The sequence below is a fragment of the Trichomonas vaginalis genome, chromosome II (genome assembly GCF_026262505.1).
Source record: "Trichomonas vaginalis G3 chromosome II, whole genome shotgun sequence".
Classification (NCBI taxonomy): Eukaryota; Parabasalia; order Trichomonadida; family Trichomonadidae; genus Trichomonas; species Trichomonas vaginalis.
Genome location: NC_067204.1, coordinates 20,812,917 through 20,829,329, shown reverse-complemented (window position 1 = coordinate 20,829,329; position 16,413 = coordinate 20,812,917). Strand labels below are relative to the sequence as shown.

The 16,413-nt window shown below is 31.2% G+C and overlaps 9 protein-coding genes and 1 pseudogene across 10 annotated transcripts, besides 3 other annotated features; 7 read left to right on the top strand and 3 right to left on the bottom strand.

Moving 5' to 3' along the window:
• The first annotated feature begins 64 nt into the window (after nucleotides 1–64).
• Nucleotides 65–1,366: a mobile genetic element.
• On the top strand, nucleotides 161–1,286 carry TVAGG3_0580980 (annotated as a pseudogene). Its single transcript has one exon. A coding segment is annotated over exon 1 (1,126 nt).
• A 467-nt stretch (nucleotides 1,367–1,833) lies between the features above and the next one.
• TVAGG3_0580960 (CENP-S associating centromere protein X family) lies at nucleotides 1,834–2,167 on the bottom strand (the record flags this gene model as incomplete). Its single annotated transcript, XM_001579615.1, has 1 exon — nucleotides 1,922–2,167. One exon carries the CDS (start codon nucleotides 2,165–2,167, stop codon nucleotides 1,922–1,924), a length of 246 nt encoding a protein of 81 aa, XP_001579665.1.
• A 220-nt stretch (nucleotides 2,168–2,387) lies between these two features.
• TVAGG3_0580950 (homologous recombination protein, MND1-like) lies at nucleotides 2,388–3,221 on the top strand (the record flags this gene model as incomplete). The annotated part of the gene is made up of 1 exon (XM_001579614.1): nucleotides 2,388–3,005. One exon carries the CDS (start codon nucleotides 2,388–2,390, stop codon nucleotides 3,003–3,005), a length of 618 nt encoding a protein of 205 aa, XP_001579664.1.
• Nucleotides 3,222–3,576: 355 nt separating this feature from the next.
• On the top strand, nucleotides 3,577–5,037 carry TVAGG3_0580940 (uncharacterized protein; the record flags this gene model as incomplete). Its single annotated transcript, XM_001579613.1, has 1 exon — nucleotides 3,678–4,991. The coding sequence occupies one exon, from the start codon at nucleotides 3,678–3,680 to the stop codon at nucleotides 4,989–4,991; it is 1,314 nt and encodes a 437-aa protein (XP_001579663.1).
• Nucleotides 5,038–5,480: 443 nt separating this feature from the next.
• Nucleotides 5,481–8,603, bottom strand: TVAGG3_0580930 (nuclear export signal receptor protein; the record flags this gene model as incomplete). Its single annotated transcript, XM_001579612.1, has 1 exon — nucleotides 5,481–8,603. The coding sequence occupies one exon, from the start codon at nucleotides 8,601–8,603 to the stop codon at nucleotides 5,481–5,483; it is 3,123 nt and encodes a 1,040-aa protein (XP_001579662.1).
• Nucleotides 8,604–8,780: 177 nt separating this feature from the next.
• On the top strand, nucleotides 8,781–9,218 carry TVAGG3_0580920 (uncharacterized protein; the record flags this gene model as incomplete). Its single annotated transcript, XM_001579611.1, has 1 exon — nucleotides 8,786–9,181. One exon carries the CDS (start codon nucleotides 8,786–8,788, stop codon nucleotides 9,179–9,181), a length of 396 nt encoding a protein of 131 aa, XP_001579661.1.
• Nucleotides 9,219–10,184: 966 nt separating this feature from the next.
• TVAGG3_0580910 (uncharacterized protein) lies at nucleotides 10,185–10,688 on the top strand (the record flags this gene model as incomplete). The annotated part of the gene is made up of 1 exon (XM_001579610.1): nucleotides 10,185–10,688. One exon carries the CDS (start codon nucleotides 10,185–10,187, stop codon nucleotides 10,686–10,688), a length of 504 nt encoding a protein of 167 aa, XP_001579660.1.
• A 141-nt stretch (nucleotides 10,689–10,829) lies between these two features.
• TVAGG3_0580900 (armadillo (ARM) repeat-containing protein family) lies at nucleotides 10,830–11,576 on the top strand (the record flags this gene model as incomplete). The annotated part of the gene is made up of 1 exon (XM_001579609.1): nucleotides 10,830–11,576. The coding sequence occupies one exon, from the start codon at nucleotides 10,830–10,832 to the stop codon at nucleotides 11,574–11,576; it is 747 nt and encodes a 248-aa protein (XP_001579659.1).
• A 328-nt stretch (nucleotides 11,577–11,904) lies between these two features.
• Nucleotides 11,905–13,020, bottom strand: TVAGG3_0580890 (cellular macromolecule catabolic process; the record flags this gene model as incomplete). Its single annotated transcript, XM_001579608.1, has 1 exon — nucleotides 11,905–13,020. The coding sequence occupies one exon, from the start codon at nucleotides 13,018–13,020 to the stop codon at nucleotides 11,905–11,907; it is 1,116 nt and encodes a 371-aa protein (XP_001579658.1).
• A 696-nt stretch (nucleotides 13,021–13,716) lies between these two features.
• On the top strand, nucleotides 13,717–14,713 carry TVAGG3_0580880 (proteasome regulatory particle assembly; the record flags this gene model as incomplete). The annotated part of the gene is made up of 1 exon (XM_051239155.1): nucleotides 13,717–14,713. A coding segment is annotated over one exon (997 nt), but the record flags the coding sequence as incomplete, so codon positions are not given.
• Nucleotides 14,714–15,149: 436 nt separating this feature from the next.
• Nucleotides 15,150–15,177: a mobile genetic element.
• Nucleotides 15,178–15,298: 121 nt separating this feature from the next.
• Nucleotides 15,299–15,452: a mobile genetic element.
• Nucleotides 15,453–16,413: the final 961 nt, after the last annotated feature.

The window sequence follows — 16,413 nt, the reverse complement described above, 5'->3', positions numbered from 1 at the left end:
TGATTCTTTTGCATATTCATAGACTGCTTGATGAAGAGCTGTTTGTTTATTATTATTTTTAATATAGGGTGTCCAAAGGTGCGTTTAGCACAGCGCTCTATATGAGACTATTAAAGGAGATATATGCTGATTATAAATATATAATAAAAAATATGAATATATGTATATGATGAGTATGTTGTATTTTGGCGCCATGCCGGGATATAAAATGAATTTTGAGACAAGAGGCGGTTTCGCGGGAAATTTTGGCGGGATTTTTTTCATTTTTTTAATGAATCATAAAGAAAACATCCTCGCTCTTGCAAAAAAATGCAAAGACTGTAAAAAAATCTACGAGACATTGGTAAAATGCTTCGGTATGGATGCTCCTAGCTATTCCACTGTAACGTATCATGTTAGGATGTATCACTTCATGAACAAAAAAGCGCCCATCATAAAAATTGACAAAAAATCGCCGGATTAAAGAAAAATCAAAGCAATTCTTCAAGCGCTAGATGAAGACCCAAGAGCATCACTCAGAAGGATAGAGGAGATGACAAAGATACCACGTACAACAGTCAGTTATTATCTGCACAATTATTTGAACTACAAACTAGCGTATACACGTTGGGTTCCGCACAACCTTAATTCAGTTCAAAAAAAATCTAGAGTCCAATCTTCGAAAGAGCTCCTCTCTATATTGGGTGCGTATCAATCCAAGAAGTTTCGCTTTTTAGTAACAGGGGACGAGTCTTGGTTTCAATATGCAACAGAAGCCAAAATCATGTGGATCCCGAAGGATGAAAATCCGCAAACATTCCCGAAGAAAAAAATTGACACACCAATGATGATGTTGTCGGTTTTTGGGCGTGAATGGCATCATCGCAATTGATATTCTTCAAAAACCTAATATGATGAATGCTCAGTATCTAATTGACAATGTTCTTACTCAAATTATCAATTCTGATGAGTTTGAGAAATCCAAACAACAAAAACAAAAGTTTGCAATTCATTTTGATAATTCAAGAGTTCACAAAAGTCATAAGGTAATGAATTACTTGGTGGAAAACAATGTCAAAGTTGTTCCAAACCCAATTTATTCACCTGATATTGCACCCTCTGACTTTTATTTATTCGGCACGCTAAAAAAGAGAGCTGAAGGACGCGAATTCGCGAGTCCAGATGATCTTGAAAATTTTGTAAGAGAGCAATTTGAGCAATTTTCTCATGATGATTTAAAGCGTGTCTTTCAAGCCTGGATCGATCGCTGCGAACGCGTGATTGAATCCAATGGTGATTATATTTAAATAAACTTTATATATATGTAACTTGTTTATTTCTATTCGCAGTATTCAGGTTTGTGCTAAACACACCTTTGGACACCCTATATGAAGTTGATAAACAGAGTTAACAGTATCAATATAATCTTTCGATATTCCCATCAATTCGTCATATGATAAATGAATGACACTTTGATTCATCAATGAAAAATATAAAAATAAAAATTTGACAAAACTTATTATTGCTCCATGATTTTTGTTGATATTTAATAACTTAGAAACATTACACTAAACATGCACAAATATTTTAACTAAAGGTGTTGTAAAATGATTATGTAAACTTTTCAAAAAATTGTAATTCGGCCAATTCAATTGATAACATGACTAATTATATTCTAATAATTACAATATTGTGAAAACACAAACAAATTTAGATGTTCAAATATTTCAATGATTAGATCTCAGATTTCATGAATATATTTAAGTTTAATGCAATCACATATGTGATGATATTATTGTTTCAGAGAGAAATAAAGCTTTTTATATGGATTATTATATTGAAAAAATTATTTTCTTTTTGCATAAATAAAAAAATAATATTTACAAAATACAAATCGACAAGAAGTATAAACAATAATATAGTTAAATATCGAATAACGAAATCAAGCAATATCAAGAAGTAATTGTGGTAAAATTTTCTCTAAATGAGATTCGTCTATTACCTTTTCATCTCCTGCTACATCCGCTGCTCTTTCTGTTGCTTCTACAACTACACATCTTAAATATTCTGCAATAAGCTCAACAGTTGTTGGCGGAATTCTTAGTTTTTGGTCATCATTTTGATCTGCTAATGCTGATTCAATAATTGCTTTGATTGTTGCTGTTCGAAATTTCGCTTCTTCCGCCATAATGAAATAAAAATAAAAGTGACAAAAGGAAGTTCCTTTCTATTTCATTTGTATGAAATCGATGCTCATTTTTAATTTTCATAATATACCTGTTATTGTATCATATATATCAAACTGTATGCGATCCTAAGAAACTCTAGATTGCATGATCATCTCATATTATGAAAATTATTTCTAACATGTAAATTTTTTGTAAAATCAATTTTGTCAAATAATTAAGATGTCGAGAAAGAAAGGTATGTCTAGAGAAGAAAAGCTCATGGCAATGCAAGAGCTTATGATGGAGAGCGCTGATATTTGGACTTTAAAAGATCTTGAGCGTGATTGTCCAAAGAAAAAAGGAATTACAGCGATGAGTGTCAAAGAAGTATTGCAAGAACTGTGTGATAATGATTTGGTTTCGTTTGAAAAGATCGGAAGTGGCAATTTTTATTGGTGTTTTCCATCAGAAGCATTCAATAAAAGAAAAGTTCGTGAAAATAAATTAAATGCATCCATTTCTGAAGTTGAACAGGAAATTCAACAGCTGCAAAAAGAAATACAAGAATTGGAACCAGGAAGAGAACCATGCGAAGAAAGAACAAAATTAGATTCTGAAATATCTACATTTTCTCAACAATTATCGGAAATACAAAAGGAGTGCAGTAAGTACGAACAATTTGATCCTGCTCAAATCAAAAAGACGCAAGAACAGATCCAACTAGCAAAAGATGCTGCAAATAGATGGACTGATAACATTTTTGTTCTTAAGAGTTGGGCCACGAAAACATACAACATTGAAGGAAAAGCTTTCAATGATAGTTTTCAAATTCCTGAAGATTTTGACTACGTAGAGTGAAAAATCCTCAAGATTTTCTATTCCATGCTTATGTATACTAGATATACGTGTTTGTTCCAGCCAGTTGCAAATGAATTAGATTTGAATTTTAATTTTGAGATTTATATTGACCATTAACTTCAGAATTCTCATAATGTTCTCGAGTTAATATTGTTTATTAGCAAATATTATTGTATTTTTTAAACTTACTTTTATTTTTAAATTATTTATTTACAAATGATCCAATTACGAATCCAAAGCCATTTCTCATCCAGCTATTACCTATCAACTACTTAATTTCGTAATGGTAGCAGTATTTTGAATATTGAAAAATTCATTTCTGTACATAAAAACAATATTTTTAGAAAAATATAAGCTACTAAGAGTGTATATCTCGATTTCAATACTTATAACACTTTAAATTTTAATTGTCCGAGGCAGATTTTGAAATTTCAAGATACAATGATTATCCCTTCATTTTTCATATTTAATGCGTATGTGGTTTTCATATTCCTTAATGGTAATAGGAAATAACAAAAAACGAAATCCATGAATTGCAGGTAAAATGCAGAATTAAAATTACTGACAACATTTCAAACGCACAGCTAATGTAATGATCAAATACATCAGCATTGAGGAGATTTCTTTTCAATTGCAATAAAATTATGTCACTTTTTGTGTAAAATTTCTGAGATGAGTTGCCCTTTTATGATAAACTTGCATATTACAATACCCAAACTTTCAAAGCAAATCATCTGGGATGCAGAACCTGGTACACAAGTTAAATCTGTTATTGATTCGATTCTAAAAAGCATGAATATTCCGGATCCAGAATTATGGAATTTATTTATGCTTGCAAATGATTTTATTCAAATACCACGTGATTCAGTATGCTTTGATATCGGATTTTCTAACGCGACATCCTTCCAACTCCTTCAATTAGAAACCGAGCCAATTGAAGTTTACTACAAAATGCAAAAGGCATCTATAGCATACGATAAATTTAAGCCACTCTCGAGCATAATGGAAATATGCTTGCAAATCTTTAACCTTTCTGATAATGAACAATATTTATTCATGAATCCGAAAAGTTATACTATCGAAGCAATGCATTCACCCACAAAACTTACAAAATTAATCCTGAAGCCATTGCAATTCAGAGGAAGGGAATTGGTGTTCCCAACTTTGAATTTTATTGAACCGAGTGGATTAAGCTCATTTCCTTTTGTTTCGCTATCGAAAACAATTATGCAGTTCCAGATAAGAATCTTATTTACTACACTTAAAAGCCAATTTGGCGACTTTTCTCTTGTCAATTTTACTCAAGAAGAATTAGAAGCTGTTTTTAAAAAATATGAATTAAATTCAGGTATTGGTGAGATACCATTCAATCAGCAAATAACATTACTCTTCGTTATCCTTGCTCAATTTGAAGAACCACTAATTCCTCCAGATATGATCGGTTTTGCTAAATCAATAGTTAAAAACGATAACCAGTTCAAAGTATGCCAGCAGTTATACATGTTTTTGCTTATGCTCCCTGTTTCATCTCATTCTCTCATTTCTGAATTTGTGATTTGCATGTCCAACTCATTTGTTCATTCCCCGATACAGTCAGAAATTATAGCAATACTTCAAGAGCTATTTTTCAAGAACTCCAATCCCGATGAAGAAGAAATTTTATTTATTAAGTATATCTTACTTTTCGGAGCAGTATTGTTGCATTTACCTGGTTCTAGGAATGTATGCAGGATTGGAAACAAAATTGGCTTCCAATCTCCAATTGATCCAGGATCTTTCTACACAATCAACGAAAAACTTATGCCATCAAAAACAGAAGACCTTAAACTTGACTTTAATTTCGAATTATTCGATCCAGATGAAGAAATTAATAGACCCATCGATTTACACACGCATATTAGCTATTTGAATGCATCTGTCAACAGCTTCCATCAAGTTATTGAAGAAGCTAAGAAACTCATTAATCAAATGAAGCAAAAGTCATAATTATTTTAATTTTGTTTTTTATTTTTTATTTGCAACTAAATCCTGTTTTTTATTTCGTTAACTTATTATTAATTTGTTTGAAATCCTATCTAAATGTTACATTTTAACATAAAAATTGTCAAAAAATTATCAAATGTAGCATAAAAATACTTTTTAATAGGATAAAATTTATTGCTACATGTAAGTTAATGAAAATCAATATAAGAACAGTCATTGCTTTAATTGTAGTGCAAATTTCGAAAACAAATTTCAAAAACTCTAATGCATAAATCTATTCAAATAATGTATCTTTAGCCTAATCTAATAGATTTATCGGTAAAATTAGTCTAAAAAATACAGATGAAGTAAATTTAAAAAATATCATGTCTTGTTCTATTCAAATAATGTATTCTTAGCTTAATCGAATATATTTATTGGTAGAATTCGTTTAAAAAACACAGATGAAGTAAATTTAAAAAATACAAAATTAAAAACACACTTTATTATATATTAATTTTCTTCTTGGGCGACTTCTTCTTCTGTTTCTCCCAATATAACACTTAGAGCATCCTTCTGGTCGCTAATACTCAAAGTGTCGAAGAATAATCTGAGTCGAGTTCTGACAAGAGGCCAATTATCCAAATTAAGCTTTACAATGATCTCCAAAGCACCAATAACGTTTCTATAGCTTAGTTTCAAGAGTTCTTTCTCTAACAGAACTAAGATAAACTCGAAACTTGGTTTCATTTCTTCAAACAAAGGTTGGAACTCAGGAACTTCCATGTTATTTAGAGAAAACACGCCGATACTCTTAACGGCAGCAAGAGGAGTCTCTATAATGTCTTTCATACTGATTGTCTGGTCAAGTCCTTTCTGTGCAATTTTCAATGATGCGACGATAAACGACGGTTTGTTCTGAATTATGTAATCGGAAAATTCATTGAAAATTGTCTCGATAAGTTCAAGCATCTTATTGAGAATAGGTGGGTAAGTGGTAAATACCTCGTAATTTACCCTTTCGCACATATCGAAGTACGCGACAAAAAGATTTGTTAATGTCGGGTCTTCGTAAGTCTCAATTGCTCCAATATTCGATTCAGGATTGGATAAAATCTTAGTCATGATCGACATAGAGGTTGCAATTGAGTTTTCGAGGTTCTCAAAGTTGGGAACATCGATAATGTTGAAGAAATTCGTTAAAGCAACAGCAACCGTCTTAAAAATCAAAAGTCCTTGAGCGGAATGCTTCGGGAATTTGATTCTTTCGGCTCTGTTGAAAACAAATTCTTCGAGGAAATCCATTAAATGCGGAATTGCGGCCGGGGCTTCTGGGATATGGTTTATCATATTCTCTATTGATGCGGGGTAGAAGAATTCGACCATACTAAGATAGTGGTCGTTCGAATATGAACCTTTAAAGAAGCCGTTTAGGGCCAAGAGGTCTAGAATATACGAATCCTCATTGAACGATTTATTGTACGACTCAATACGTTCAACAACTCTTTGTACGACCGTTCTAAATTTATCAGATGTTTTCCACATTCGAATCATGATGCTGGAAATGATACTGTAGAACTTTACCCTTGACTCTGCATTATCCGGCATGAAAAGGAACTGGAACTGTGACTCGGTTTCGAAATTCATGAATTCATCGAGAAAAACAACACTTACAGCCTCATCTATGAACTGTCTCTCTTTGCAAGTGATGTATTTCTCAAGACTGGCCGTTGCCAAACTGATTATTTCCTTATGTTCGGCGAAATAATTCGTAGATAAGAAAATTCTTCTTAATATCAGGGCAACTACCTCTTGTACGCATGTAAAACCATTGTTTTCCTTGATGAAATCAGGAATATCCGGTGAATTATACGCGGATTTGATGATAAGAGTGTTAGATAACACATTTGTTATAAGGAGTACAGCAGCTTCAACGACAAGTGAACCACCCTTCTGTTTATCGACCAAATTACCCGTATTTGTTATGAATTTGAGTAAAGCCGAAGTATAATTTAAAAATATATCCATTAAATTTCCATTTGGAATGGATTGATTCATTCTTTGCGATGCCAAAAATGATACCATGGTCAAAGCGAAGAAGATCATGCGGATTTCAATGAGATTTAACGATGGATCTGATTGAGATGAGAAATATAACTCACTTTCAGCGTTGAAAGCCTGCAAAATCTGGTTGAGGCATTCCATATCGATCATTGCTATGTTGTGAGTGATCTCAATAAGCTTGGTTATCTCATTAAACTCGGCAAATATGATTTCAATGGCTTTGGTCGGGTTTTCGTTAATAAAAGTGAGAATTAACGATATGTAATTACCGTAAATTTCCTTAATAACCGCTGCGTATTCGATATTTGGCTGGACAACGGTTCCTGTCTCTTCATCTCGGTCGTTGAAGAGAGCTATAGGGGCAAGCTGCTTCCAGAACTTCATTATGTCCAATATTGTCCATGGATTTTCGGCTAAAAAGGAAGTTGAGAAAATTCCATAAGTTAATTTCGTCGCAGCTCTTACGAAACGAGGGAAATCGAGCTCTACGAGGAACTTTGAGTCTATTGAGTTACGAATCCTTGCGAAAATGGCACATATTGCTTGAACATTTGATAACATGTCCAAATGTATCTCATTTTCAATTACTTCTGAGATTCCTGATATCAGAACCCCGAAAAATGATGATATAGGGTTGGTTTGGATAACTGACGATGCAAAAATCTGACTTCTGATGTTTTTATTGAAATTTATGTTTTCTGTCGACAAACTTCGCTTTTGGATGGCCGCAAGTAGGAATATAACATCGAGGGATTGTTTCTGCATTAATTCGTCGTTATCTGAATAAAGATTGTAAACTAATGTGACCAATTGATCGAATGGAATTGTAGTAATCCATTTTTGAGGTATTTCGACTTTCATTTGATCGGCTTTCGAATTCTCGTTCTCTGTAGTGATTTTCATGTTGAAATTGAACTCAAATAAGGCAATTAATAATTGAAGACTTTCTAGCTGCAAAATATGGAGTTCTGGCTGTGAAAAGCGAGTGCCAAAGCCTCCGCTACTTATATTATTTAATGTATTAAATGCATAGCTTAAGAATGTTGACATTGTTTCATTTCTGAATTCTGTCATTTGAATGGTAGAAAGATGTCGTAATTGATCCATTTTCTTTGAGATCTCTCTGCAAAGAATGATGCCAACTTTGTAATGATGAAAACTAGAGTTAAAGAACTTTTCGAGATCATTTATTTCTTTTGCGAAATCAGGAGACGTATTCCAGCCATACATTGTCATTGTAGCATACATTCTGCAGTATGCGAGACAAACAAATGAATTATCATCGTCAAATCTAGCGATTTCATTGTATAATAAAGCTAAAAATTCATTAGAAAGCTGCAAAAAGTTCTCGGTTGTCCACTGCGTGAATAGAGAATCGATCAAGTTTGTGATACCACATAATGCAAAGTGGATTGCGTTTCGACTTGAATTTGGATAAAATAAAATCGATTTTAGCTTTGGAAAAGAGTCCTCATTGATGTACCATTGAGTAAACTCGTCTAATGACATCGAGCCACCATAGAATTTAGTGATCTCATGCTCAAGATTTTCGATTTCTTCACTCGAGAGCATGTCGAAAAGTGAATTTTCCGCAATTGTAAGCAAAATTTCTGACTTCTTTTTGGTGAAAATATGGATTTTCAAAATAATAGATCATAATTTATCAATGAAAATTGGTCCTTGGCTTCACAAAAAAAAATTCAAAATCGGGGGTAAGAAAAAAAATGACGTTTAGAGAAAAAAAAATATAAAAAATGTCTGAGGATTCGAAGCGAATTGCTGCCTTAACTCAGTATATTAAAGAAGAAAAGAAACTTAATGACGATGCTGCTCAGTTATTAGCAAAACTTGCATATGGCTTCGCTCAACATAACGCAGCAATTTTAAATCAAGAGTTAAAATCAGGAGATGTTCAAACAAATCAATTTAGAAAGATTCTAGAAGAGGATGGATTTGAAGAAATTTCCGAAAAAATTGGCGATAGACTTTCAGAAATTTTGATCCAAAAGAAGGCTGAAACCTTTGAACGCCTCAAGGAATGCTCCTTTGTTTCTAAGAACTTCCACTTCGAATTTGCTAGACAATTACTTCAGTCCAGACATAAAGAATCTGTACAAACTATTGCCGAATATTCAGACGATGAAGCATAAGTTTATATATTCATAAAGTATTTAGATTTGTAATATTAATTTACTACACACTATTATACTACTTTTTATTTCCAAAACATGAAGATTTTTTTTAACCAAAAATAGATTCTTCATGATATATTCTTAAAACTATATAAGTTATTCGATGTACTATTAAGAGACAGTACTCGTTTGAAATATGAAAACATATTTCACCAATTATTCTTTAATAAATTCTACAAAAACATATATTATTTAACTCATTTGGACAAAAGGTAACAAGATATGCTCGTGTTCGAATAAAAACTACCCTCAATTTTTAACTTCAAATTATTCAAATTAATACTTGACTATAAAGTATCAACTGATGATTTATCCTTCTCATTATCAGCATTTTGCTCGCCACAAAAAGATGATATTCCATTTATAGTTGCTTTCGCAACAGCGTTACAGGATCTTAATAACATAAAAAACTTTTATCCTGAAGAACTCATTAAAAATGCTTTTCTTTTCCATTGCCCAATATGTTCTAAATACTATAACGAATCCTGTGTTGATTCGTCAACTTATATTAATCCCAATATCCTCTGGGACTTGATAGAAATCTTGAAATCAGAAGAATTTGTTGATCGTTCTAAAGTCCTCGAATTTTTTTTTGATTTTGTCCAGGCCTACAACAGGCCAAAAAGGTTGCCACCTGAGGCCAGAAATTATTAGAACAAAAAAGTTGCACCTGAGTATATTGTTTCGCCTTTATATGATCATTGAAACGAAAACTATAATAAAAAACTATCTAAAATTTTTTGAAAATTTTATTTAAACTGAAGTCATTGAGTTTACTAAATTTTGGTCTGAAAATGTGCAAGGCGTTAGTAATACTACTATATAAGGCATTTATTTTATCCTCAATAGATGATATTAAGTAGAAACGTCCAAAAAGTTGATTTTCAATAAATACGATAACAATTATATGTTGTAAATTATTGAAAAATTGAATACATTGTATCGTTGTAGTGAACCCTTAATGCTTGACTATAAAGCATCATCTGATGATTTATCCTTCTCATCAACTGTATTTTCTGCTCCACAGAAAGATGATATTCCATCTGACGATGAATCTGCAAAAGTTTTACAAGATCTAAATAACATAAAAATCTGTTATCCTGAAAAACTTAATAAGCATCATGATTTTTTCAAATGCATAATAGATATGATTCAAAATAACAAATCCCGCGTTGATTCGTCAATATATATTAATTTTGATTTGCTTTCGGACCTGATTGCAATCTTGGAATCAGAAGAATGTATTAATCGTTCTGAAGTTCTCGAAATCATTTATAGTCTATCAAAGTTAGACAAAGTCATCGAATTTCTTAATGATCAAGATATAATCAACCTCCTATATACAATTGCATTAAGAAAAGATGATTTGCAAAAAGACAACTATATTGCGATTAGGATCCTCACAAGATTACTTCCTCATGTTGAAAACAATGAAGTATATTTAACAGATCACCCAATCGATTAATTCTGTTTTCTTAGCAAACTAGATGAAGTTGTTTCACTATTCACCAAATTAATAGAACTTAATCCAAATAAAGATCAATTTAGATCAATAGCTCAATTTATTTACGAAAAAACAGAATTTAATTGCTATAAAGACATAGTCATGATTTTGAAAAGCATTCTACCTGTTTATCCAGAAGAGATTAACTTTCTTATCGAACTGCAATTAAGTGATGAACCATGTTTCTTGAGAAGGCTCGCATCACATATCTTTCGTGGCTGTGATGAAAAAGATGACGTTGAGAACATGATGGGTTTAATGGAAGCTTTTATAGTTCCTCTAACGAGCAACATCGACATCAAAGAAGATATATTGTTAATTATTCATGAAAGTAATATGGTTTGGAATGCTTTTAGATATATCGTGCACATAGATTGTGATGATGACTCTCAGTGGAGTGCCCTTCGGTTCTTCGAGGTTTGTATTTCTCACGATTTTTTACATAAAGACGCATTGGATTCTGTCGATATCTGGGATTTAACTGATTTTGTTGAAATGTCTCACAGTTGCGAATTTGAGTTTAAGATACATTTAATTGTAATTATTTCTAATATAATACAATACAGCGGGTATGATACAGCAGAGGCAGCAATTGAGCGTGATATACTAAGCGTGATCAGTTCTTTCATTCCAGATCACATCCGATATGCTTTGAATGTTCTTGATGTGCTTATCAAAAAGTACGCTGAATATGATCAAGGAAAAACCATCTGTGATCTTATTGGTAAAACTAGTATCATCAAAGATTTGAAAGATGCTACAGAAGATAATGATAATGACGAAGAATTCAAAATGATCATTAATTTTGTCAATTATTTCAACAACTTTGTAAATGACTGGGTAGAGTAATTCACAATTGTTTGCTTCTCAAGTTCTTAGAATAAATGGATGCTAAGAATAAGGTTCATCAAGATATTCATTATGGAATCTTTCATAAATATCAGTTCTTTATTAGCATTCATTCACTATTTTGAAGCATAGATAATTATATAACTAACTCAGAATATTATTCCATATAAGTCATTATGAAGAAGATTAAACAGTAGAATACTTTATAACATGTTCTTTATTGAAAGAATTCATTTCTAAATATAGGAAGATAGTCTTATATCTAAATAAAAAGCTGGCTAGTTTATGTTAAATATTTTAATTCACTGCATAAAGAAGATATCAAGCATTATAGATTTTCAGAAGTAACAATTGTTCCGCCCCATTCGATGACTGTGAAGCCATCACGCTTGAATGTCGGAAGTTCTTGTGGCTCGATATCGCAAGGATTATTTAGAGGGAGAGCTGCGAAGAAGACTCTGTTGATGTTGTCTGGTTTTGGTTCGACATTCATTGGGCACATCTCATCAAAGTTTTCGAACTGGAAGCAAATTTTGACATATTTGTATCCACAGAGCTTTGGACACCAAAACGTGACAAAATCGCATATCTCTGTGTCGTTCAGGTTCATAGACTTGAGCTTATCCTCGAAGAAAGATACACAATCTTCTCCTTTGATAATGAATCCTTTATCCATATTGAGATTAGGATAGAAGAGTGTTTCCCAGAAGAGATACCTCATCTTCTTTCCTCTGTGGACGATCTCACCTGATGGAAAAGCTTTCACATTCCATGTGCTTTCTTCATCAAATGAAGGATATGTGAACGAAAAAACACCATCATTGATTTTGATACTTACTTTGGCATCTATTTCTTCCTTTGGATACAAATAGATCACTGGTTTTCCACCACGTAATCTAAAGATAAGATGAAGCATACTTCCATGCTGAATACTATATTCTCTTAATGTTTTTCCATCCTCCAATTGTATTCCAGCATAAATTAGCCTTTGTAGATCTGGAGGCTGGCCTGTTTTTTGCTGAATCACAGTTTTCAAATCTTCAGTTCTCCAATTGAGATCTACATTTTCAATAATGGTAACTTTTCCATGAAGATCCTTTATTGAAATGGCATTTGCTGAGTTTGCATGAATTCTATTTTGATAGAATGAAAATAGTGAATCAAGAACATGAATTCCGAGGATTGATGAAATTGTTTCAGAAATTTCAGCTGCCTCTTCTTGAGTTGTGAATTCTTTTAGGTGCGCACGACTTAACATCATCAATATTTCAGCTTTTCCATGATGGTTTGAAAGATTTGTGAATAAAGTTGCAAATTCACATGGAGTTAATTGTGCATGACTAAGAACTTTGGCAATCTGCTGAGGACTTCTTGAAGATAAGAATGTATCATCATCAACATAATTAGATATATTTCCAGCAATAGCTCTCCAGCTAGGTTCCATGGAAATCAAATAGGAAATGAACTGAATTTAAAAATTTTGCCAATTAATTCAATGATTGAATGTTTTTATACAATTTTGTGAGAATAGAAAAATTCCATATTATTTGGATCATTTACAAATATCATAAAACTTTTGAAAAATGCAATCTAATTCTTGATACAGATTGAAAGCTTTACAAAATTTGTGGAAAAATAATTGAAAACTGTTTCTCTAATGAAATATTTACAGTATTTTTCTTAAAATTAGAAACCTTTCAGTTATCACACATCATTGGATTTAAAATAATTTCAATATTTGACTACAGACGGGTAAAATTTTCTTCTTTGACATTAGACTTATTTATAAATAGCAGTGAATTTAAAAATATACACCCTTATTTTGAATTTAAAATTAATTGGACAAGCATGTCATGATGCTTTTTGTCAGAATGAATTGAATAATGTCTAGAGATCTGTAGTTTGAATGTTTAAACTTACAACAATTTTATAGACAAAAATATCAAATTTGATATAATATAATTTCTGACCTCAGTTAGCTATAGGAAGTGAGTTTATTAAAATAAATTTGAGCGTGATCATTGATTTACATATGTCTAACATAATATTTCTTTCTTCTAATAAGTTTAAAAGATACTTATGCATTAAAATACAAATATGTCCTTTTAAAAAATTATTAATGTCCGACAAAGCCATTCCTCCAAATAAATACAGCGAACTGCGAAGTATCTATAAACACTACATTGATTCATATATTGCTTTATATCAGCTGAAAACGGACAAAGAAGAATTAAAAGATATTTACAAAATGATCAAAACAGAATTGATTGATTCAAAGAAATATTTCCCAGAATATATTATAAAAGATATTTTAAATATCATTCCATATAATATTCGCTATTCAAAGTCTTATTTATCACTTACCAAATTCATATCTGATGAATATCATGTCCAAGAGGTCAGAAATATTTTGCCTATTTCTAACTACTTGTTTTTAAAAGAATATGGAATTAAATTAGACAAATCAGATGATTTCGAAGGAATTAACTCAGAAAATCTGGATATTCATACAGAAGATACAATTTACAGAGCAATTATGTATAATGACTTAGAAAGATTCATCCAATTCACAGAAAGAGATGGATTTGATAAAGATCAAACACTGAAAAGCGATTTATTTCCATATTCTTTCAGAGGGTATTCATTACTTGAATTATGTTGTTACCATGGAGCTGTTGATTGTTTCAAGTTATTAAGAACGAAATTTAAGTCAGAAATAACTGAAAAATGTCTACAACTTTCATTTTTAGGAGGAAATCAAGAGATCATGAGTGAATGCCTGAAACATCAGAAACCATATAGAGAATGCATGTTTTATGCAATTATATCACACAACATTGATTTTGTTACATTCTTGATGAATGAATACAATATAGAGATCAAATTATTTTATTGTGGAATGCATAATAATCTTGAATCATTTTTAGTTTATTTCGATCAAACTAATGATGTTATCAATTGCTCTGTTAAATCTGCAATGTTTGATATACCATCTCTTTGCAAATATTTCCTATCAAATGGTGCAAATATCAATGAAAATGATGAAAATGGAGAAACAGCTCTTCATTATGCAGCAGAAAATAATTGTAAAGAATCAGCTGAATTTCTTATATCACATGGTATAAATATCAATGAAAAAGATAATTTTGGGAGAACAGCTCTTCATAATGCAGCAATTCGTAATAGCAAAGAAATAGCCGAACTTCTTATTTCAAATGGTATAAATATCAACGAAAAAGATGAAAATGGAGAAACTGCTCTTCATATTGCAGCATATTATAATAATAAAGAAACTGCAGAACTTCTTGTTTCACATGGTATAAATATCAACGAAAAAGATAAATTTGGACAAACAGCTCTTCAAATTGCATCACAGTTTAATAATAAAGGAACAGCCAAACTGATAATTTCACATGGTGCAAATATCAACGAAAAAAAATTATGATGGAAAAATCGCTCTTCATAATGATGCATATTATAATAGTAAAGAAACAGTGAACAGGATATTGTCATTAAAATAGCTTTTTATTGAGTCTAAAAAATTGAATAGTTGTAAACTGAGGCAGTGAGCCCTTAAGGATGCACTTGCCACTTTCTGACAACTCTCAATTTTTTTGACATCCAAACTTTATATCACAATTTTCTAAGGTCGAAAGTTAATATTTTTTGGTCGAGAGAAAGTAAATATAAATCCCTATATAAAGAAACATTGATTTTTTCATAGCATTCAGAAAGTGGTAAGTGCACACTTAAGGCTGCACTTACGCCCATCTGACTTTAATTCAAATTTTTGACAACTGGCGTGAAGCGCCATTGAAATTTAACCTTAAACATCTGAATTGAAGGCCCTGTCATAGGGGCGTAAGTGTACTCTTAAGGGTGCACTAGGAGGATTACGGTTTTTTAATCCTCCTTTTTTTCTAAAAAAATCCTTGTACTTTTGGTACTTTCGAACTCTAAAAATATCATGAAAAATTAACATGAGCTTAAATGCATCCTCAATGAGAGTGTATTCATATCATATATCTCATTATCCTTGAACTAAAACATATTTCAAAATTTTAATTAAATCTTCTTAATTTTCCCGATAAGCACCTTAATATGTTCTGCATATCTAATATAAATGAAATAAGTATGAATTCTAATCTAGAAAAACATCAAAATTTGATTTGTGATTGCTAATATTTTTCAATTTTAATTTTTTCGCACTTCTTTGCATTTTAAGCATGATAAACCAATACATTGTGAGAAATAGAATACATTTATGATATATTATATGCTTTCCTCTCATTTTTCAAATTTTTCATAATATTTATAAAGTGATTTTCCTTAACATTATGATGCATTTTATATTCCTTACTATTGTTGTTTTAATATATGATATTTAGAAGCTTTTTAAATTTTTTTAAGAATAATTCACAACACATTTAAGATATATCAAAAATAACACGAAATATATAATACTGATATCATTAAGAACTTATGTTATGATTTTTATGTTCTAATTTCAATTTTTTAAGAATTTTTATCCTTGGAGTGCAGGACTTTGTTTTTTGGACCTCTTTTTCAACTCTTTGAAAAATGAGTTTTTTAAAAAATAAATAGGATAAATAGCAAGGGTATATGTGTACCAATGTATTGATGAGAAGAAAAAATATCTTTATCGATCAAAAAATGCTGAAAATTTTTTCCTCAAGTTCAATTTTAAAAAGTTGATTTTTTCATGATTTTTTCTAACTCGGCCAATAATAAAAATTTGAAGCCCAAAGTTATATATGTAATGAGGGTGCCTTAATTAATTCTATATCTTAAATCAAAATTAAAATATTTTATTACA